The following is a 22,837-nucleotide window of genomic DNA, read 5'->3' as shown; positions in this document are numbered from 1 at the left end:
GGAGGGGGGGGGGGGGGGCACGGCATTCTTAAAATATCAGCCAACTGTCCCATTAAATATGAGCAATGATATCCTTTTGGGGGGAGAGAGGGGAAACGTAAGTGCTGTGTCTTTTCCACTCTGTCATGAAATGTGTCTGTGAAATCAGTGCTTGACAACACACAACTCTCAATTGACATTCTTTTTTTAAACAAATCATTAGAACAGTGTGATTTTTGATGAATATTATAATGTCCGAAATAATGAATATTTACTTCATTTTATATGATTTTAAATTACGATCACTTTTAAGTTTTTTAGTGACAATTATCTTAGAAGTCTTTACTGCGATAATACAGTTATGAGCATCCTCTTACTATAAATAATCTTCTTTTATCCTAGACTCTATCATTCAACTACAATCTGTAATGCCACAGAACTCAGAATAGCTGCCCACATTTTGTATCAAAACTAAGAGGTGTGTGTAGAAGTAGGAACTGTAGTCAGAGATTCACTTTGCGTGTGTGTGTGCTTTTTCTTTCATAAATTCAGATGCAGATTTCCACATTGGAACTACAGCGCAGCGTAATGTTTTGACAGCTTCCAGCTCCTGATTCCAAATGACTGCAGGGGCAGCGGACACCTCAACCTGATTCAACAGGGCCGTTCCGGACGGAGAAACCTGAACAATAAGATCAGTTAGGTAAACTTTCTTTTCTTTGCATCTCTCTCCTCTGTAGCGCTGCAGCAGCAGATGGGACTTTGACAGGACGACTGGCACAAAGAACAAACCTCTTTATGAATTACAAGAATTAAATGTTTATTTTACAGATACAGAACAGTCATTCTGCTTCATTTATTTACTTTGTATTGCTGCAAGTCAGTGCCATGGTGCAAGCTTCTCAGAGCGGCTCAAAAGGGTTCAGGATGTTTCTAAATCCAATTTTTTTTTTCCTCAAACAAAAACATTTGATGCGTTTGGACACCCTCTCTGATGAGCTCAACATGCAAACATCTCGTCTACCTACAAGGTTGATGGACTATATAACATATGGCTTTTTTGAAAGCAATAAAAACAAGGCAAATCAAAAAGTGCATCCAACACAAAGAAAAAAATCGGTTCCAGTCTGTGATGAAAAGTATTGTCTGGGATAAGGAGAGGTCCCTCCTGTCTCCTCTGTCTGCTGGCTCAATGTCTGCACCGCTCAGGTAAGACCTTACCTGGTGTGGAGCTGTTGTCTTTGGGGTTCAAAGGTCAAATCAGACCCCTTCAAGGGCTCAGAGCAGGTGTCCATGTTTACCCCGAAGATGCATTTCCTTTAAATAAATACGGCAGAGTTTTATCCAGCAGAGAGGAGTTTCAGCCTGGAAACGCACCCACAGGTTGCGTAAGCCACTAATAGACAGAACTGTGTTTCCTGCCTTTTCCATCCCCGCAGTGCTGCGTGCTGTTAGCCCCAGTGGGCAGCAGTCATTATCTGGGCCCGTAGTCGTAGTTAGAGGGGCCACTTGTGGCTGAGTACATATTAGCTGTTGCTGGGTTCATGTGGTGATGGTATGTGTGTCCTCTGATGCTGGGTAAAGGGTAGGGCGACGGCCGGGTCTTGGCACCCAGGTAGTGTTCATAGGTGGTGGGGTACTTGTAAGGGTGGTGGTGCAGGGTGTCCGGGGGTAAGGAGTGGGGGTCTGACCGAAGATCATGGGGAGGGCTGGGCCGGCCACTGGTGAGCGGGACGGCGTGGAGGCCTCCTGGGATGGGCAGGGCAGGGCTTAGGACCCGGGACATCAGTTGGTGAGCCGGGTCACCGTGGATGGGCGTGCCGCTGGGGTCTCGATCATATTCCCGTCTACTGTCTTCTGTTGAGGGAGAGACGTGAGGACAGTCAGACACAGCCAGAGACAGAAGACATATGAATACTCAGTACTAGCAGGGTGTGTATATTGTCTTAAACGGTGAGTGTGTTCAATGATACACCCTGAGCTGTAGTGTGTTTTGACATGTACAGTGTTTTGAAGACTTGTTTGGGTGGAAGCCAGGAACAGTTTACACTGTGTCCTGATATGTAATAAAACCTCATTTCATTATTATTCACATGACAAAAGCTGTATTTAGATCACTATACAATAGAAGGCTGAAATAAAAGTACATACTATCTGTTAGAACCAGAACATTGTTCCATTGGAATAAATATAAATCATCATTATAGAATTATTTCAGACGGATTAGAAGCTTTTAACAGCCAAGGTGTAACCCTCAATTTAACATCAACTGATCAAATAGTTTTTATTGAATTGATAAATAAAATCCTCATTATGTCAGGTTATTTTTCAAAGCAGATTTTTCTTTACAGTGAAGCCAAGTATTCAATATCACAGGACATGTATTTTATCAGCAGTGACTGACAGTGACTGGCGGATATTTGATGTTTAATTAAAAAGCCAATATTGACCTGATCCTGCGAATACACTGTGCTTAGAGAATGAGTTAAATTTTCCAGCAACTGAAATAAAAAATGTTCTTCTGAAAGCTTAATATGCAAAGATGACTGTGTTGAATGTTTGATAGCAGACATGAGGTTTTTATTTATTTATTTTTGATGAAACAAGGAGTGAGCTGCAGACCTTTCTCTGTGCCGTTCTGCTGAGGTGGAGATGACATTGGGTTTCTTGTTCTGGCAAAGGCACTCATTATTGGCAGAGAGCCTGGCCTGTGATTCCTGGGCCTGTAGCGGGGAGAATGGATTCAGTTTCATACTCATTTAATGAATGTCAAGGGCACATTTTCTTAATTACATATTGAAATGATGAATTCGCATTTTAAGAGTTTACACTGATGCATGTAATGAGCATTTACACATTGACGTGCAGCTAATTTACAGTGATTGAAATGTGAAGAGACATTTTTACAAGTATCAGATTAGTCTGTTTTATATAAAACATTCAAAAATCCCCATAAAATGCATCAGGAAATGCTATAAAAAAGAAATTTGAAGTGCTAGACAGCGAGCATTTGAAAACCGTGTTTTTGTTGGTTTCAACTGCCTGTTTATCCTTAGTGGGTGCAGTTTACTCCATTGTGACAATTAAAGAGCGTTTGGTCATTTGTCATTGACAGAAAAGCTCAGATGATTGACTTTCAAACAATATCCAGTGATTATGAAACATCAGGGCACTCATTATCTTCCCTTTTGTGGAAAACTACACCCATCTGTCACCTTTGTGGAATAAAGCAAACAGGAAAAACTGTTTTACAAATGCTCTCTAGCGTGGAGAGCTCTGATGTAAATTTCTACCTCATGTGGAAATAAATTAGTTTTTCTCTGCTATAAACACTCACCAGTCCTCTGGGTCACAGTCTCTGAAGCCCTTTGCAAACGGGTTGCTGGCTATCTTCAGCTGCGTGATCTGAAATCCAGAGCACATCAAATAAACCTCAGTGCTGCACACATGGTATTATACACAATACATTTTTTTATTTTCTGATACTGATTGCATTCTGTTTGAAAAAAAGAACAGGGCCTAGAATTTCTGGTAAAAGATCAGCTTGGTCATTGAAGAAGAATGGCACTGCTGCCTTTAATAGAAGGTGTAAATAAGCATCAGTTCAAGGCTGCAGAATCATATCACTTCAGTTGTATTTAAAACAAAGTTACTTTGTGGAACGGACTGCAGAGTTGTCAATACAGAGCTAATAATAATACTACAGATCTTATCTTGTTATTGACTCTGTTGATGTTTGGACTGATAACAGCTTCTCATTCGTATATCAGACACAGCACAGTCCCATCTTAACTTTTCCCTTACAATTATAACTTGAATACGTTTCTCATCATCTTTCTGTATTATTTTATCATGAGTCACATCATAAAAACGATAATTTACTATTACTGTAACCTTTTTGTGACATTTAATCTGAAACCGACAAGTTATTTTATTGGATATATCGCCTGTTCACGGGAACATTTAGCTCGCCGCATTGCACCGACTCTCACACATTTCACCATCACTCGCACACTGCTGATCGGAGCTGAACTTCATTCTTGTGTTTCACTCGCCACGTTTCGCTCTGAAGGATACATAATGCGCTGGTGTGTGAATCTAAACAGACGCAGCGGAGACTGATAGAAACCAGAACAGGGAGGACGCAGAAAGGGGGACCACTGTTGTGCGTAAAGATCGAATACGCACAATTTACGCACAGAGAAAGCGCCATGATAACATACTTATATGCTACCAAATATTAAATAATAATGACAAATATCTACTTATTTGTTCCATACCCGGTGTCATTATCAACAATTAGTTAAAATGACCTTGAAGTGGGCTCTAAACTAACCCATGGAAACATTGAGGTTGTGCGTTTTTTTTGCGATATTATTTAATAAAAATAAAAATCTACTTTAAGCTTATTTGAATAACTACACATGAGAATTGAGTCACAGAAATGTACATTCCTGCACATCACAGTCTCACGCAGGTTTAGGGGGGAGAAGCGTCTTACCCGGTGGTTCTGATAAGCTGTGACCGCCGTGAAGCGCGTTTCCTCGAACACAAAGGTCTTGAAATTCTCCTCTGCGTATTTCTCGCTGTCCTTGCGGGGATCCACGTAGACCACATGGAACCTGGGCTGGTAGCGATGCATGGAGTTCAGAATGATCTGTGGAAGATAATGGAGGGATCAGCACTCATGCACAATTACACTGTAATAAAGGTTATCTCCGCAAGTCAGAGGGTTTTAGATGTTCGAGGCAGGTTTATAAAGTTGAATATAGCGAAATGAAATAATAATTAGTAAAAAATATTGTTAACGTTCATGTTAATAAAAGTCATTAAGTGCAAAAAATAACCCGACGCTCCTGTTTATTTAACTGAGCCATTGAAGTCTGTGCACGCATCTGATTATATAAATGCCGGCTGAGAATATTTATGTGAATAATTCTGATTTAAAAAGTATAAACATGGAGCAGGAATCATGCTCGATAACTGATCCCTGAATAATATGTGTCTTCATTCCCATACCGCAGTCCTGTGTCTATCTTAGTCCTTTACCGTCACTCTTTTCTCAAATATCCACCTCATTGCGAACTGCTCCTTTATTTTCGCTGATTTCCATCACAACTAATGAGAAGACGCACGGAAACACGCGGGAGAGACTGGATTCCAGCGGTGAACTATTCCACATCCTTGCGGAGTAAAGTCTGATGCGTATCTGTCATTTCTATGAAAATCTGTTCTTGGCACCATCTGCCTATAAATCAAAAACACTGAGGTTTAATTACTTGGATCAATCAGCAGGAGGCGAATAGAAAATACTACTTCTCCTTATAATAATCTTCCTTCGTGGACGTGGTGAGTTTACTGTTACCAGTAGTTTATCATTTTTAATTATTTTGTCGCTGAATAATGCTCTTATCGGGACTATCAGCTGAATCACTGCAGCATATTTTTACTAATGAGTTTACATAGTGATCCCTGAAGCCGATGCTTTCTGCACTGCGGTGTAAAGAAACGTTGGGTCTATACACATATCCAACTATACGATTATTTTGGTCAAACTGAAGTCTGTCGTACTATCCCCCGGCCCCCCGTGGAGCAGGTTACTCACATGTCCGTTGTCATCCAGCAGGTTGTTGGTGAGCTTGAGTTTGTCGAAAGAGACGATCTGCTTCATCCACTGTGCGCCTTTGGCCGGAGAGTCCGGGTGGTAGTGGACCCTGCCCGGCGTGGCAGGGTCAGCTTTGCCCGCCACTAGCCACGAGGAGCTGTGGAAAGCATACCTGCAAGAGCGAAGACCACAACGTTTGTAAGACACGAGGTTTTAAAAGGGCCACAAATAGTCACAAAAATACAAGTCAGAAATGTCGGGGCATATAAAGGAAAGAAAATAATCTCCTTGATAAGAGAAAACTAACACTGAATCTAAGTTAGATTTCAGCAGAGACACCAACACACTTCGGGCACAATTTGGTTCATTGCAGAAATATTTATAAGTGTTAGTCTGAATTAAGGTATAGACAAAAATGTTTACGTGTAATTTTCAATTCACTCGTGCATTTGTGATGCCCTTTTGGAATGCGAATACTCGCGTACTCAATGTGGATTGCGCGCAACAGTAAAAAACAACGAACTGGCGCAATGTGTTACGCTCCTGTAGAGACACATGTGTGACCGATATGTGTCCAGAGATGTCCACAAACTAGTACCTGTAACGTTTGTCGTCCACAGGCAGGAAGTCCATCAGGAGCATGTAGTCCGACATCGGATCCATCCCAAATATTTTCACTTGGAAAGTTGGAAACATTCTCCTGGCAAAGTAAAAAAAAAAAACATAACTGTTAACCTCAGTCTTTAAAATGTTACTACTAGTGCTGCACATTTTGTCCTATTTAACAAAGAAAATACTGGACCGTGTGTGGAGTCGTGGACGGTGGTGTTCACATTATTTGGAATTCGTCCGAGGAGCCAGCAAATGGTTTTGCTAAAGTATTTCCTATTGTTGTTTTTATTATTATTTTAGCCATGCGTGTTTGCACTCTACATCTGCTCCCAGGCCAACTGGGCTCCGGCTACAAGAAGACACAGACTTCTAACTATTGGAAATGACGTGATTGAGCCCGTGCGTAACCGGCTGAAACTCCCGCTGATCCGAATTGAGCTTTTGCAGTGTTGTCTTTTGTGACTCCGCGCTTGTAACTTCTGGCAAAGCGCTTTAACGTCTTCTCCTTTCTCTGCTTCCCTGATGAATTCCAGACCCACGAAGGCCAACACACATGAAGTGGACAGAACACACGCGCACATTGACTTTTTGCGCACATTTTACGTATGCATAAAAGCACTAAAATCAGGTTTGATAGGAGGGAAACGTCCAGAATGTTCTTAGTATGAAATAAATAGGTGGTTCCCCGTGCGGGCTGATATTTTGTAGACCTCTTGAAATGGATTAACCATTAATATTATTTTCCTCATGTATTCGTCTCTTTGAAAGGTTTTGGGGCGCAGTGGCCCAGTCAGCGGCCACGCACACAAACATTAGTTGTGTCTCCCCCCCCTCCACCTCCAGCTCGTTTAGGTTAGGTTACAGATCCATATCCCCCAACAACATCAGCTGAAAGTTGAGTAATCCGCGGAGTCAGTGAAAGGGATCCTAAAAATCAACGCTCAATTAACGTCAGTGTTGTGGCTAGGTGAGGCTGAAGGAGCTTTTAAAGTGCTCTGCTGCAGATCTGCTTTCTCCTGTCAGCCTGCGGAGCGCGGGGAGGCTCAGCCCGGACCCTCACAATTAAATCAATTATATCACGTCTCTTTATATTACAGGGCAAAACTCAGACACTTCAATATTTATTGTGTAGTTTGTGGGGAAAAAAAATATGCTGAGTGTTGGTGGGCTCTTCACAAGGGTCAGAGGTCAGGTTTGGTCAGAACGCATGTAGGATAAAGTAGAAATTATTATTATTAATCAAATTTGCCAATTAGCTATTTTTATATTTCCCTAATCTCTTTTCGTTTTGATTATAAATAACTAAATCAAAACCGGCTTTGAATGGGTTCAAACAACTATTTTAGTTTGACTGAGGAAAGAGGGACTCGCTCTTGTAAATAGGAAATAAAGGAAAGTGAACTAAGTGCTGAGGCTCGAGTTAAACCAGATAGTGCGACAGTTTATACACGAGCTCATCTTCACTCAGACGTGTAAAGACTCTCAGGTTAGAGGCCGTAATGTTGTCATGTTGCATTGTAACAGGGCTGAATAAACATCATCCTTATTGGATCTATAAAAGCAGGAGCACATCACATGCACACACACGCTCACAAACACACTCACACACACACACACACACACACACACACACACACACACACACACACACACACACACACACACACACAAAAACCTCCATGCGTTTGACCTTCTCTTTTACGTGACTTTTTATAATCCCTCCAACCTCAGGCCTCAACTTCTCTCCTGCACAACTTTACATAAAATATATTTTATAAGCCTATGTCAGTGAACGTACATTTAATCATCTCGCGTTTATCTATACAAACATGTTGGGCCTTTATATGCAGGAAGCAAAAGATATTCCTATTAAATGTTATTAGCATGTCGATCTTATTAAAAAAAGCATGTCTGAAGCCATAAACGAATAAAGAAAAACCACATGCGCTTTACTTGTGAAACAAAGTCAGAGTCATTATAAACCCGAGAGGAAAAAAATATTTTTTTTTCTCGATTAAACTCATTAATCCTCATTTGATTTGATAATATTTGCAATCATATATTTATTCTTAAAATACTGATTTAATTAAACCGATCACACCTTTATACCGCACGTGAGATTTTTTAAGATTCAACAGCAAAGCTTAATAAAATAAACTGGGAATAGAAATGTTAAAATTCCAGTTATTGTTGTGCCAGTGTGTCCGTAAAGGTGGTGTGTGTGTATATTATCAGATGTGATGAAAGCCCACTCCGCTGTGCGTCCTGCTCACCTGCCGGCCTTGGTGACGATCATCTCCGTGCCCAGCGAATTAAACTCGTCCCATAAAGCCTTCATCTCCAGCTGCACGTTAATGTTGGCCACCTTCGGGTTCTTCTTCACCATAGCTTTGCTGTTCGGTGTGGAGCTGGAGGACGACGAGGAGCAGTTGGGAGTCCCGCCGTCGCTCGGCGGGGCCTGGCCCGGGTTCGAGCCCGGGTAGTTATAGTTGTGCTGGGCGGCCGGGCAGGGCTCGAAGTGGGCCTCATGCTGGATGTAGGGGTCCCCGGGGGACGGGGAGAGGTGGTAGCCCCCCGGTGTGTTGAGGCTGCTCAGGCTGCTCGTCGTGAAGGCTGCAACATCGCAAAAATGGGACAGCTGCGTCAGCCACGGACTGGATATGGCTGAAATCATCCCAAAAAAGACTGGATTTACTCAATATGCCTCACAGACGTGCCTCGGTTAGAAGACAGAGTGAAAAACACACGCAGGAGTCAGTGAGCTCCAAATGGGGATGTGAGGCGCAGACGCAGCCCAGCTCGGTTTAAAAGTTTCCGTCTCGGCTGCGCGTTAATCCCTGAGGTTGCATCCACTGCCAGCATGCTACAGTCTGCCTCGTCTAACGCACAAAGCGTCCGAAATGCCTCCAAAACCCGCAGAATCTCTCAACTAATGGCACCAGCGAAACTCGAGCACGCGCGTATTATAGTTTTAGCCGTGGATTGAATGCGCTCTGCTGTGCGCTCCTGTTGCTCCTGCTCCTGCTGCTGCTTGTGTGCGTGTGTGTGTGTGTGTGTGTCACAGCGCAACCCCGTCTCCGCTCTTATCTGTCGCAGAGGGCCTCCCCTTTGCGATAAAACTGGTTCTTATTTCTATTTAGATAAGGAGCTGCAGGTAATGTGCCTTTTCCTCGCCTTGGGACGAGACTGATTGACAGAGGAGTGCGCCCCCTTTTAATGGGCTTTCCGGCACCCATTCAACTTTGTGGATAAGGGTGTCGCCCACCTCAGCCCCGTTAACAAACAATAGGGGATGTGACCGACGGTTTACAAGGTAAACACACGTAGATTTGCATGAACAAACAAACAGGCAGCAGGTGATTGTTGCTTTCTCGTTATTGGACAAATGGACGCAGGGGCCTGTGGAGTGGATGTATACCCCCTGCGCGCTGGATATGCTTATTATGGTCTGTTTTTTACCATTACACGCAGGGTGCCCGTGTTAGCCCTCCTCCTGGCTTCTTTGTCAACGTATGTGATCCTGTCCGCGAATTAAACATGACTCTTCGTGCAACGCTTCGGGATTTTGGAATAGCGATTCCTCCACCACCCACTCTAGCGTCTTTGTATGCACACTTCTCCCAAATGGTTATTCCATGCACTGAATCTGCATTATTTTTGATAGCATGCAAGCTGTGTTAGAATTTATGTTTTCCGCTAATTTCACTCATGCATTCAAAGCAGCTCACCCATATGCAGCTTTGCGCATCGGTCTCCGCAGCGCGTTTTGGTAAATGTCGGTTAACCGAGCACATGCACGGGAGTACAGTGAAGTTTCGGGTGTGATGTAAACATGCTACAGCGGCTCTATGGGCATCAACAAACAGCTTTACCTTCCATTTCCCGGGTCACTGTGCTGTAGTGCATTTTAAAGGAACTGTGGTTATGCAGGTCCGGCTTGTCTAGGCCGGTTCTCTGTTTGTCGAACGCTGCGTTTCCTGCTTGCTCTGCAGCCGAAATCAGAGAGGCAATACTGAAAGCATTTGCCTTTGGAGAGAGGGGACCGCCGTCGTCCATAGGCAAGGGATCGAGTCGGGGGAAAAGACGTCCCTCCTCCTCCCCCGCTTTCCAGAAAGCAGGAGAAGGCAGCGCACAATGGAGAGGAACATGCGCCAAAATTAGGTTTTCACATTCCGCCACCGGCGCTCGGTGGGTGTCAGAGTCTGAGGCGGCGGGCTGGTCTCAAAGTATTCCCACTGCTACTGTAAACACTCGAGAGGTTCCCGCGGTGCTCTAACTCATCTGATGAAGCCCCGAACACGTCCCGGTGTCAAAACATAGTTCATCCGCTACGAAGACAGAGAGAGAGAGAGAGAATGCGCTTCCCTTGTTTCTCCGCCGGTCGGTGGCGGGGTGGTGTCATCTGAGTCCTGCCTTGAGGAGAAGCTACTGCTGCTACGAGAATGTCAAAGTGAGCAAGATCCACGCCTCCCCCTGCACCACCAGGAAAAAAGTGTCTGCGCTCTGCACTGGATGTGCAGGCATTTGAATTCAACACCAACGTCACTGCAATGTCTTAATGTCTCTTAAGAGTGCTCCACTTTTACAGTAAATTGCGGAACTATATATATATATATATATATATATATATGCGTGTGCATATTTTAGCTGCCCATGAATCTCATATAGAGCAGCTCAGTCTGGAACATCAATGGGACGCAATGCAAATATATTGACATTCAGGAGACTTTTACGCACCAGCTCAGTGTGGAAATAGTTTCATTACACAAGGTTGCAACAGGTTCCTAAGCACACATATAAATATAAATATTTATTTCAGTTCCAGGTGAAAAGGTTTGACAGAAAAACATGGATTTAATTGAAGGGTGGCAGACATTTCACCTCATCTAAGACACTGTCTCCTTTTTGGACTCATATATGTGCCAATAGAGAAAGAGTTGTTTTACGCATTCACTGCACCAACCATCCCATGCACCTAGTTGTTGTGGACTAGTAGTTTTAGACTAGTTGCTGTTGAATAATAGACTCAGTGGAATTACTCTGTCCACTGTTCCCCAAGGCGAATAAACACACGTGGCACCCGAGGCGGGAGCTGGACTTGACCTCCCCGCCTCGCGCCTCCAGCATCGCCTCGTTGCCTCTGCAGCTTATCGAGGTTCAACTTTTAATGTGCAACATCTAACTGGATGCGTGTTGATATGCAGCCGCAGCGATAGCGACCGGATCGAGACTTAATTTACACCGGAGTCCGTGGAATACGTGTGAAGGCAGCAGCAGGGTTCTAATGGGATAAAGCATTTAGAGGATTAGTCCTGTTTGTTTTGGATGTTCCTCCATGGGAGGGAGGGCGCATAAATAAACCTCTGCAACGTGTTGTGTATCGGGCAAATATTTAGATATAGATAGGCAGGTAGATAAACAGGTAAATGAATCATACATGGCACAGTAAGAGCCGGCCGTCGCCCTCATGATGTATTCCTCCACTCTTTTTTATCTGATATGATGCCATCGATTCAGAATCACTTCATCATTGCCAGGTCGGAAGCCTCCTTTGTAAATACTCAGGTGATAACAGACAAAATACAGGCGGGGATGAAAATAGGAAGAGAGTGTGTTGGAATTCAGTCGAAGGCCTCAGGAGCGGACAGAGCACTCACCACTGCTCTCATGAACAGAAAGACGAGACATGTACAGGTGGAATTTCAGCAGGAAAAAGACGTTTGAAAAGGATTCACGGTAAATAAACTATATTTAAAAAAAAAGGTGTTGCTCGACTAAGTGGCAGAGCATCATTTAAATAGAAAGCTTGCAATAAATAAAAGTAATATGTAGGCCTATTCATTATAGCTTCACAAGGAATAATTGCACACTTGTTTAAGTGTAAAATTGAGCGTACAGTTTAAACGAATAGCTAAGTTAACACCGAGGTGCCATGTGCGTTGAGCTTTAACAGGAGCATTTTCAATGAGGTAAAACCTTTTCTTTATGGATTTGTCATCGCACAACGTTGACTTCCTTTGAAATAAAGAACGTGTGAACATTATCTTAAAGAGTTCAGGGCCTGACAACAATCAGACAAAGTGAGTGAAGTGTGTGAGCAGGCCTCACTAAGCAGAGGATGGATACAGAGGAGTGGACTATCCGCAGCCGCTGCTATTTCATATTTAGAAAAGTGCATATGAGACAGCAGTTGGGTGAAGTTATTTGGGGCTAGTTTGTCAAGTGTCACTCTGATTAAATTCAGCAATTCGGTAAAAGTTAAGAGAACAACCTTAATTTAAAAAAAAAGGTTACTTTCAGGTTTCTTGAATTATCTTTATGGAGCCAATGACTGCGTATCCTGTTGACGTCGATTCATTTAATTTATTTGTTCAAAACTGCATCCGCAAAATCATATTACGGTGTTTGTGGAGTGCGCTGAAAGCAGGCTACACTTTACCTTGAATATTACATATAAAAAAAACGAGATGGAACTTTCACCCTCAGCCTTTTGACCATATTTATCGAAGGATATAAAGTGCATATATCTTAATTCATGATTTTAACAATTTTATAACTTTTCTCATTTTATTTATTTTGGAAATTAATAAAAATATAAGGAAATTCTTATTTCAGTTTTGTTGTTGTTTATCTTTTGCCCCTGCTCAGTGAGACAGTGCATCCGCTGACAGGTAGCTGCACCCATGTGACAAGAGTCAACAGAGACAAACCTGGCCACCGCCCGTGCCACTTGGCGCGCACTTTTACGCACTGGAATAATAGGAACAATGATGACAATAATAAAAAGACAACGAAAGCTTAGGGGTACAGTAGACACCTCGGCCTGAATGTATAGTTCTGTGTCAGTAACAGGGGTCTGACACGTTTTTGACCCGCACGCAAACCCAAATACACACATACACTCCCTGGTGTTGTCGGCTGTGTTCCTGTTGTCTTTTACAGGAGGGTCGGAGGCCTCTGTTCCTCAGGCACCTCAGCAGAGGCCTGTCGGGTCCCGGGTGTCTAGTTGTGGTTACATGACAAATCACCGAACATCCCCTTCCCCTAAAAAAAATATACACCAGCATCCACGCAAAGATCTACTAAACTGATATCTTGTTATTATTAAATCGAGATGGGATTATCATAGGTTTATCAGGAAGCCCCCCCCCCCCCCCCCCCCGCCCTCCCCGCCCCCCGGCACACAGACACCGACACACAATCAAATAAATAAACCTTTCTTAATGTTCTTACGCATATGTTGCATCTTTAATTTAACGAGGTTGCCATGCGCCACAATCTGCTTCATAAAAATCTGAATGACATAACATCATTTAACAGATAATAAATTACAACTAGTAAAAAAACAATTATCTTTAACATCCGCGGTGGACCTCGGAGGCTGCAGTGAGGAGGAGGAGGAGGAGGAGGCGCACAGCGAGTATAAAACCTTATCCTGTCTAAATATTGGTCTAAATCTCTGAGTGTATGAGGGAGAGGAAGTGAGCAGTTGACCGCTGACAGCACGGGGCCCTGCCCCGGGGTGTTCCCTCTCTCCACGGGGCTTTATAGGAAACGCACGGACAGATGAAGGTATGCAGGAGGAAAAATTCGGAGGAGCCTGAGTTGTATCAGGTCCTGCGGCAGGTCCCCATCATCAGGAGAAAATGAAAGAAAACCCCATAGAAATAACTATTAGATAGTTGAAGCGCCTGGAAAAAACACTGTCCTTTGGGTACAAATTAGTTCAGAATGAACCCCTCGTGAATAATCTTGATTAACAGATAAAATAAAGCGCATTTTAAGCGATTTTAATTTTATAATTTGTACATTATTTATTTACATTGTTTACCGACTAAATGAAAAAGTCTTAGAACCTATTTTGTCTATAACAAACATGGAGTTCGGGTGGTCAGCTGTGAACTCAATAGACCATTGAAATAAATATAAGAAATAATAATAAGTAATAGATACGATTATTATTATTATTATTATTATTATTATTATTATTATATTATTATTATTATTATTATTATTATCATTATTATGTCATTATTATGTTATATATTAAGTATAAAACATTTTCTGAATTACATTTGTTAACAAGTTTATCGTCAGACAAGAATTCAACTGTGTTTATAGATCTTCCGACTGTTATAACTAAAATGTGCAGTCTCTCAGGAACACTGAGACGCCGTCTGTAGCACTGCACATGTTAGAAAATAGAAAATAAAACATTTTCCTGGAATGAGAAGTCCTTATCAGCGCAAACACGAATTGATCCTTTCCATTGAAAACATCCAAACATTTCCACCGTGTGATGGATATTTATTCCGAAGTCTTTCATTATTTATTATTCGATATTTGTCATTTTCATTTCTAACATCTGTCCCGTGGGCTTGATTGGTCTCTTGAAGCAAAACAATTTAAAAGGCCGCGTTGATGTTGTATAAACTTTGTATTATGTATACAAATATTCCTTGTATATTATTTAATTACACTGTGTGTGAATGTGTGTCTGTGTGTTCGTGTTTGAAGCAGCGTGGGTTGTAAATACCGACGAGAGTTTGTGCTCACATTGTGTTGCAGGTGTTTGCAGATCTACGTCGTCCTTCAATAGGCCTCCAGTCATGCGTAAAGGTGACCACAGTGCACTAATCCCTCAGTCAATTTCACTACATACAGTGGCCTAATACTACAAATATCACTGTTAACAAATATAGGATTATACATATTTTTTTATGAGAGATAGAATTATTTTACTTCTGTGTTAGTGTGCAGCTTTAAGGTGTTTAAACCTATTTTATTTTATTACAGGGAATTCCTCCTTTTTTCAAAGAAAAAAAGGGCAGAAATGAGTCCAAACACATTTCCTTGTTGGCATATAAATGCTGTTTTCCTGTTCAGCCCTGTTCTCTTTGTATTTTGGGGGTCATCATAAAAGGACATGTGCATAAAAGCACAATGGACATGAAGACAATGGCTGAGCAAAGGTGAAAATCATGGTTCCCTGGTGTCCGTCTCAGGCAAATTCCAACATATATTCCCACATTCATAAAACACAGAAAAAAATAGCGTGTACACTTAGCTTAAAATAATTTTTCATATAAAAACCTCACAGGATGCAGGTTAATGTTTCAGAAACAATGCTGCCTTACCCCTATAATGTAATGTCATGTTTTTAAGTCACAATATACCAAGATTTGAGAGATACATTTTCTTGGAAATATATTTATTTTTGTTTCTTTCAGTTGGTTTATCCATTAAAGTAAAACATCTGATATTTATGGAATGGCGATGCCTAAGTAAAAACGAGACGGAGGAAGAAAAGCACAATCTTCACTTTCTCCCTCCTCCTATGCAGTTGTCTGGGAAGATGTGTGCCACCACTGTTTGTTTATTTTGGGAATAGGAAGGTCCTCTTCTCTGCATGTCTCATTGGAGTCAACAGACAGGCCCGACAGCTGCCAACTGTGCCCTTTAGCTGCCTGGCGGACGCAGGCCGGCCTCGACTCTCTGCTCTCTGCAGCCCCACCACACCTGAAGCAACACTGTGAGCGAGAAACAGGCGGACAGTCAGTGAGTCCAACTAGGAGATACTGTAAGAAACTAACATTTGGCAGACAAGTTTATTTCCTTACTGTTTTCATGTGTTTGAATGAACTGTAACGCTCAGAATGGTGATCAGTTGGATTTCTCATGGAGAGACTAAAAGAGAGCAAAAACTGTTTGGAATGTTCCTGTAGGACATATAGGACGTTTGGGGGCGTGTGTGTGTGTGTGTGTGTGTGTGTGTGGGGGGGGGGGGGGGGTTACTTGGAGTCAGATCCCTTTTCAAAATCGCTTCTTCTCTTTCCCTCCCGTCTTTGTTTTAAAACTGGGAAGCTTTTAGCTTTTGAAAAGTATCCTTTTCCTATCTGTTGCGCGGCCGCCCCAGTCGTCATCACCTCGCCTCTCCCTGCCGCCCTATTGGAGCGCCGGTAAATAGCTGGCATTCCTGCCACAAAGAACCGATGATGTGGGCCAGGGGCCTCCGTGATCTCCCCAAATTAATTAAGGCCTTTCTTCTAACCAAGCAGGATCTGCAGCCTTTGTCTCTCTAATACGTCTTAAGCCTGGTATTAAATGCAAGGGCAGAGTCTACGCTCATTATAAATCTGTCACTGCCTGCTTTGCTCCCCTCGGCCCGGCCTGTGATCCTAAATAGGCCTCAGTGTAGCATAGAAGCCATCCTGCTCCAGTCTGGCTCTTGCCCCTTGCCTCCTCCTTATCTGCCGCCCCTCCCTGCTCCCCACTGGCTCTGTATTTATTTGAATACGAGAGGGGCTGCTTGTTGTTTCTGGCAGAGGGGGCTCAAGACCCCCGTCCCACCACCAGCATCTCATGCCCCTCAAACCCCCAACTTCTTCCATCCCTCTATCCCCAGTTTGCTCTCCCTGTCTGTCCCTCTTCAACCACAGGCCTGTAGTTAAAAGCTTACAAACAGGTCCACTGTTCATGCTGGAGTTCATCTGTGCATGTCCCATTAACTACTCTCCCTCCCTTGGTGAAATTCATAACTGTTTTGGCACAGTAGGATGATCAGACTCAGTTTCTTTTCCTCCCAAAACTCAGCTTAGTGAGTGTTTCCTTTAGAGTCACTGCAGACAGTAAATGAACACTGGAAGTCTCCGAACCCCAGGGGTCGGTAAGACGATGACTCCTAGTCCGTCTCCGATTCGAAACGCTGACGGTGTTTAGTGCGATTTTAACGTGGAAATTCGTTCTGTGACAGCGGGATCAAGATGGCCTCTTACGAGCAGCAGGATGTGGATAACATGTCCATTAGAGAGACCCCCCCCCCCCCCCCCCCCCCCCCTCCCACATTACACTAACTCTAGACAGTGAAATTAGGGGATCAGAGGCGTGCAGAGATTTGACCTTGAGGAATGCCAACGCCACACCCCCGGTTGGAAATACACGGCGGAGGAGACAGGAAAATGAGTTACAATGTGGCTTTTTGTTTGGGCAAACATGGAGATCTGGGTTGGAGGGGGGGGGCATATTGGGCCTTCCTGTGCTCCTCTTCCAAGATGAAGAAGCAGGAAGTTGCACAGAAGGTAAACAATGTGCAGAATGGAGCCGATACCAAGGCCTGGAATTTACACCCCCATCCTCCGGGTTGGCATGGCTCCGCGCCAGTTGATAATGGACATGGCGCCCAGCGAGCCCTCGACCGGCCTCCATGTTTCACATATCTCCTCAACTCAAAAAACGTCAAATTTGGCCTAGCTCAGTGTGAAATTGACCTGCGGACTTCCCTTGATGGTGGTTTTGCTCGGATCAGTCACATCTCAGGTCACAGGTCTTTGCTTTGTGAGTCTTGTCACTATGTCCCTCAGAGAAAGTGGTCTTCACCAATCAGAGCGAGCGCTGGGCCGTCTGATGTTGATTACAGCGATTCATCATGTCGGCCGCTCCCTGCCACCACATGTTTGTTATGATCTCTTCCCCGGCAGCACAGTGACAGTGAAAGATGAGGGACCATGTGTCCGAGCTGCACCGCGCCACGGAAAACCAGAGGCACAAAGCAGAAGCTCCAGGCCCCAGCACGGAGCTCTGCGCGCTGGCTGCGGCCCCAGCTCGGAGCTCCATGTCACGGCTCGGAAAGAGGCAGCTCAATGGGGCGTAGGGAGGATTTGGCCCGCCGGCTGATTGCAGACCCAAAAGTGTAACTCTAGGTGATGGGGGGGTTAAGGCATGTTGACTTGTGTTCACTAGGGGTCTAAACTGACACTCAGCTCCCCCAGAGCGGACAGTTCTCCAAACCCACTGGAGTTGGCTGGGGGGTCTGGGTCACATTAAGGGGGTACTGTGTGGCCTGCTTGGGCAGACCACATGACCAGCTCCTCTAAAACAAGCACTGCTGTGTCCATAATGTCAAACACTTCCTCCATCTGCATCCATTAGCCGGCTCTAGAGGTGGCGAGGAACATTTGAGAGCCGAAGAAAAACAAAGGGTCCAGAGATTACGTGGCCCTGGTGTAATGAAATAGTTCCCTCACCTATTGTACTGAGGCAGGAACTAGACCTGCTCCAGGGATCCATTTATTTTGGACACATTGATACGATTGTCTCTTTGAAGTGTTTTTTCAATGTTTGAAATTAGATTGTTTGATTATGTTGTAATTATTATTTTTTAAACACCAATCAGGAGAGTTTATTTTAATCAGATAAACATTGCTGGCTGTATTTAAAACACAATTATACACCCGCATTGTTTAATGGGAATTTGTCACATTACTTTAATAAAAATAAAATTGTGTAAAACTTGATATAGAGAAGTACAGTAAATGTAACCGTTTGAGCTTTATAGTTAAAAAATATTAAATCTATTTTTTTCAATAAAATGATTTAAAAAAATTGCAATTTCAAAGTTTGTTATTATAATGTGTCTTTTAGAGGGAAAATTCTGTTCATATCATTAACTTAAATTATACAAAATAGTTATCTGTTTTATTCTATATAATACCACTATTGTAATAGATGTGTAAATAATAGGTCATTACATTACACTAAATCTCAAAATATTACTTTAAAATTATATTTATTTTTACTTTAAAAATAATCGGCATCATGTGGATAATTTAAGCACTGAAAAGGAGCCATAGATCCATGAAAATTGCAAAAAAAGCCACAAAAAAAGCCCAAAACATGGTATAATTTATTATTTAAATGTCTTATGACATACATTTTTTTTTCCAGAGGTCTCTTGTATCTCAATATTACATTTAGTAAGTACCGTTTGGATCATCTTAATCCCTTGAGTTGTAATTACTTGCCCATGTTTAGATTGATGTAAATACCTTTATTTCCACTGATATTCCACTGCTGTATTCAGACTTTCCTATAGGTATTCCTCAGGCCCCTATCGCCCTGTCCCACACTGTAAAATATAGATGGACCCTCTGACAGATGAGCTAAGCAACGCAGGCGAGCAGAAAAGCTTGGTGTTGTAGCAACCTCCCATGCGGCTCGCACTGAGACGGCCTAAACACTGGAGCAAGCTGGATGTGGAAAGAAACAGCCCTTGTGTTTGGGTCTGATTTCTCAGCTCATTAATCTTGACTGTAGTCCTCCTGGCATATTTTCAGCCAGGCTGAATGTAATGATATTTATAAGAACATGTCCTCGCTCGCTGTTCGTCTCTTACCGTAGCTGACATCATTGTCCTAGATACCGATCTGTGTTTACGTATGACTAAGAGGAAGAGGGTTGGACATCACTATTTTTCTCCTTTTATTTTTGTCTCCCTTTGAAAACAATTTTATTTTAATTCAACTTTTTTTTGGTGGAAACCTTAAATCCTTTTTGGCAACATGCCCCCCAAAAAACATAATCAGACTTGTTTAAAGTAGAAAAAACAACTAAAACTAAATATAGGAAATTTAACGAAACAGTTTATTTCTAATGAAAATCTTTGTTGCAGACCAACCTATGAAAACATGAGATACATTTTTTTAAGTAGCTTTTTAAATTGTAGCTATGCTCATAAGTACATTTAAAATTAATATTTCCAAAGTTACATTATCGCTTAGGATACATACGGAAGTATATGTTATAGTTATGGGATACAAATGGGGTTTAGGCAAGATAGTATACGGTTTTAACATAGTTTATTGATAGTTCCGTTGCAAACAGTTCATTTGCTGTTTTGAGACCCAACATCCATTCCTGTCACAGGTTGACTTAGTATAACCAGAAGACGGCAATCCTGAAAAAAATAAAAAGGACATTAAACAAGAGATGTTATACTATATGAAACATGTTGTCTTGTACCGTCTGCTAAGAGAAATCTCTGCCTCTCAGCTGCTCATCTGTGATGAACACTGTGCTGCAGGTTGACTGAAGGGAATGTTTGAGGGAATCCCCCCCCTTCTCTCTCTTTATGTGTGTGTGTGTGTGTGTGTGTGCGTGTGTGTGTGTGCTTGTGTGTGTCTGTATGTGTCTTTGTGTGTCTCTATTGCAGACCTTGGAAAAAGCAGTAGCTCCCCTGTGTGGTTTGCCGGTGTAAGAGCACCTGGCACCACAGGGGGAGAGGTGGTGGGCATTTGGGTACGTGGACCTAACGTGCACAGCTCCACTGGGCACAGCAGCCTGTAGGTCTTTGGCTGCTGGTACAATATTAAATACGATAACTCTACTGTGTTGAGCCTGAACAGAAGCAGACACTTAATTGGAAGAAATAAATCGTAAGCCAGTCGGGTTCAATGAGTTGGCATCAAGATAGTACACATAACTTCCTCCACTGTGTTGCACCCTCGGCCTGTTGGGGAAAACAAACCATGAAAAGACTCTGTCATCACTAGTCACTCCGTCAAGTGACATATGACGACAAACCTCCACAGTACGCAAACATGCACACATGCCTGCATGCATACAGGGAATAGAAGAGCTAAAAAACAATTACTCAACTTCTGCTTGCTGAAAAGCCACCACCGTCTGGCAAAATCCAAATTTGTTATGTTAACAAGATGTACGTATATAATCCGCTCATGCAAATTCAGCTGCTTGCTCATATATATATATATAAAGTCACTTATAGCAGGTCATCTGGCTGGAGGCCCTTGTTTGGGGTGAGCCACGATGTTGCTCAGCTTCAGAGGCGGCCTGAAGCAGGATCAGGTGACTCAGTCCGTATCGGATGCCTGCTTGGAGTGGATGGATAGCTTCAGATGGCATGTGCCCTCTCTGGACGCTGGACTCTTCATCGCCGCCCCCTCCCCTACGCTCCAAATATTTACCTGACATGTCTCCATGGATGGCGGCCCATCTAAAGAAACATGTATACACACATTCACATTGATGGATGCTTTTAAGCATACAGATATACACACCAGGGTTGGTGTTATGAAAGTCGATATAGATGCTGTTTGGGCTCGACCATGTTTTTTCTGATAAAATCGAGAGAATTAAACAAAACAAATCCTCCACTGGCAACCTGTGTTGTGCTGATGATATAATGTCTCAGATAGGTGTTCCTATAATGTGAATACACACACACACACACACACACACACACACACACACACACACACACAACGCACACGTGCATACCTGCACACATGCCTAAACGGCGAGTGCATTCCCGTGTCAGGCCTCATTGGTGTCACCACTTTGATGTCGTCGGATGCTTGTTTACTGATGCAAATTAGCAGGCAGGCGGCCTTCACAGGAGCAGAGAGCGTGGCCGGCTCCGTGGGTGGTGGGTCCTTCTTCTATCACCTCACCCCAACTCATCTTCTTCCATCCACTCCCCCCACCACACCTCCACTCCTCTTCTTAGTGGAGGAATGCTTTCAGCTGGACTCACCTGGTGGAAGGGCCTGGGTCAGTCTTCCCGAGGCTGGCGGGACTGGGCATCAGAGGATCCTCTGAAAATGTGTTGCAACGGGGTTGAGGACCTAAAACATCCAACTGTTGTTGATGAAACCTGTTTTCTCCTCAAATTTAGGAGACATGTTGTTTTCATAGGGCTTCAATGAAAGATACTTTTATACTAATCCTTCCTTTTTTTATTGCAATTAACTTCCTATTGCTGCTATACTATGCAATGTAATTTAGAGGCTCTATTAAGAATACATTCAAATCTGAGGTATATTCACCTTTATGATTTATCCATTTTACACCTCATATTCATTCAGAAATAATTTTATTCCATACATTCCTAAAAAAAATCATTATTTTGCACTTTTGCAGAACATAGATATTACAGAGGTAAAAAGGAGCATCAAAAGGATCATGGTCATTTGTATTCTTCATGTCATTGCACTGTAGTTACCAGATCATCAGATGCAATTACACATATTAAACATATCGCATTTCAGATGCTGTGGTTTGGTGGTTGTGCCGAGCCGAAACAGGAAGTGGGAAAGGCCTTAACACAGGAACAAAGAGGCGTCAGCTTCACCAAATAAGAAGAGTAAACGTCAGTGAGTCCGCTGGGATCCCTGCTGCTGCTGCGTTCAATGGTGAGAACACCACACTCCACCTCTTCCCAGCTGCTGACTCAGACACACTGCAATGTACAGCTTGTGTGTTTGAGAATGTTGAAGTGCATTATGGTTTGTATTGTCTGCAGAAAAATTATTTCTGATGAAATGATTTATGCATGTGTTTGTGTGTGTGCAGCTATCTTTATGCTGAAAAGATAATGAAGATGATGGTGACAAATGTTCTGTAGAGATGTCACCACAGCTCAAACAACAAAAATCGTTATAGTCTGGTCTTCACCAGTGAATAATGAGATGTGTCATTCTATCACATTTAGATTATGCACAGTCCATGGTATAGATTTTACAGTGTGTGACTCAAACAAATATCGTAGCACCCCCTTTAGGTCGGTCAGTGTAGAATTGGAGAAAGTTGAAATGCACAGCACACCGCTCCTCGGGTTGTGTCAAACTCCAATTAGCAACTTGCAGGAAGTGACGCTCAGGTTTTCTGATATCAAACTGTCACTGACATGTGTTGTGCTATGGATCCAGGATGTGTGTGTGTGTGTGTGTGTGTGTGTGTGTGTATGGATGGAGGAGACTTTGCTTTGAAGGCAGCTCATTAATGTGGACGGGGATTATCTGCACACATCCTCCCCCCCGCCCCCCCCCCCCCCTCCCCCCCAAC

The 22,837-nt window shown here is 43.0% G+C and overlaps 1 protein-coding gene and 1 long non-coding RNA gene across 3 annotated transcripts in view; one reads left to right on the top strand and one right to left on the bottom strand.

The window, feature by feature from the left end:
• Positions 1 to 774: 774 nt before the first annotated feature.
• Positions 775 to 10,668, bottom strand: tbx1 (T-box transcription factor 1). Of its 2 annotated transcripts, none has more exons than XM_053421349.1 (8): positions 10,069 to 10,668; positions 8,470 to 8,860; positions 6,183 to 6,284; positions 5,585 to 5,756; positions 4,481 to 4,636; positions 3,317 to 3,384; positions 2,602 to 2,702; positions 775 to 1,836 (listed from the first exon to the last, which is right to left on the bottom strand). In XM_053421349.1, the coding sequence occupies exons 1-8, from the start codon at positions 10,250 to 10,252 to the stop codon at positions 1,454 to 1,456; spliced, it is 1,557 nt and encodes a 518-aa protein (XP_053277324.1). In that variant the 5' UTR covers positions 10,253 to 10,668; the 3' UTR covers positions 775 to 1,453. The 2 variants fall into 2 exon arrangements, with proteins under 2 accessions (XP_053277324.1, XP_053277325.1); XM_053421350.1 differs by having other exon boundaries at positions 8,470 to 8,809.
• The window catches only part of LOC128438707 (uncharacterized), a 47,231-nt gene continuing 33,745 nt past the window's right edge, over positions 9,352 to 22,837 (top strand). Inside the window, exons 1-2 of the long non-coding RNA XR_008338380.1 lie at positions 9,352 to 9,509; positions 22,042 to 22,185. This is a non-coding gene — a long non-coding RNA (uncharacterized LOC128438707). The remainder of the gene's footprint in view (positions 9,510 to 22,041; positions 22,186 to 22,837) is intronic.

This window comes from Pleuronectes platessa, chromosome 4 (assembly GCF_947347685.1).
Source record: "Pleuronectes platessa chromosome 4, fPlePla1.1, whole genome shotgun sequence".
Taxonomy (NCBI): Eukaryota; Metazoa; Chordata; class Actinopteri; order Pleuronectiformes; family Pleuronectidae; genus Pleuronectes; species Pleuronectes platessa.
The sequence above is the reverse complement of the archived record's forward strand: the minus strand, read 5'-3'. Positions and strand labels throughout refer to the sequence as shown.

What these genes read in the sequence shown, in the direction of transcription:
- tbx1 (XM_053421349.1), bottom strand. Translation starts at nt 10,252, where the DNA reads ATGGACGACGGCGGTCCCCTCTCTCCAAAGGCAAATGCTTTCAGTATT. An exon ending in ATCGTCACCAAGGCCGGCAG is followed by an intron (nt 6,285 to 8,469) that starts GTGAGCAGGACG and finishes TTACTTTGCCAG; the next exon opens with GAGAATGTTTCCAACTTTCC. An exon ending in TGCTGGATGACAACGGACAT is followed by an intron (nt 4,637 to 5,584) that starts GTGAGTAACCTG and finishes TATCTTCCACAG; the next exon opens with ATCATTCTGAACTCCATGCA.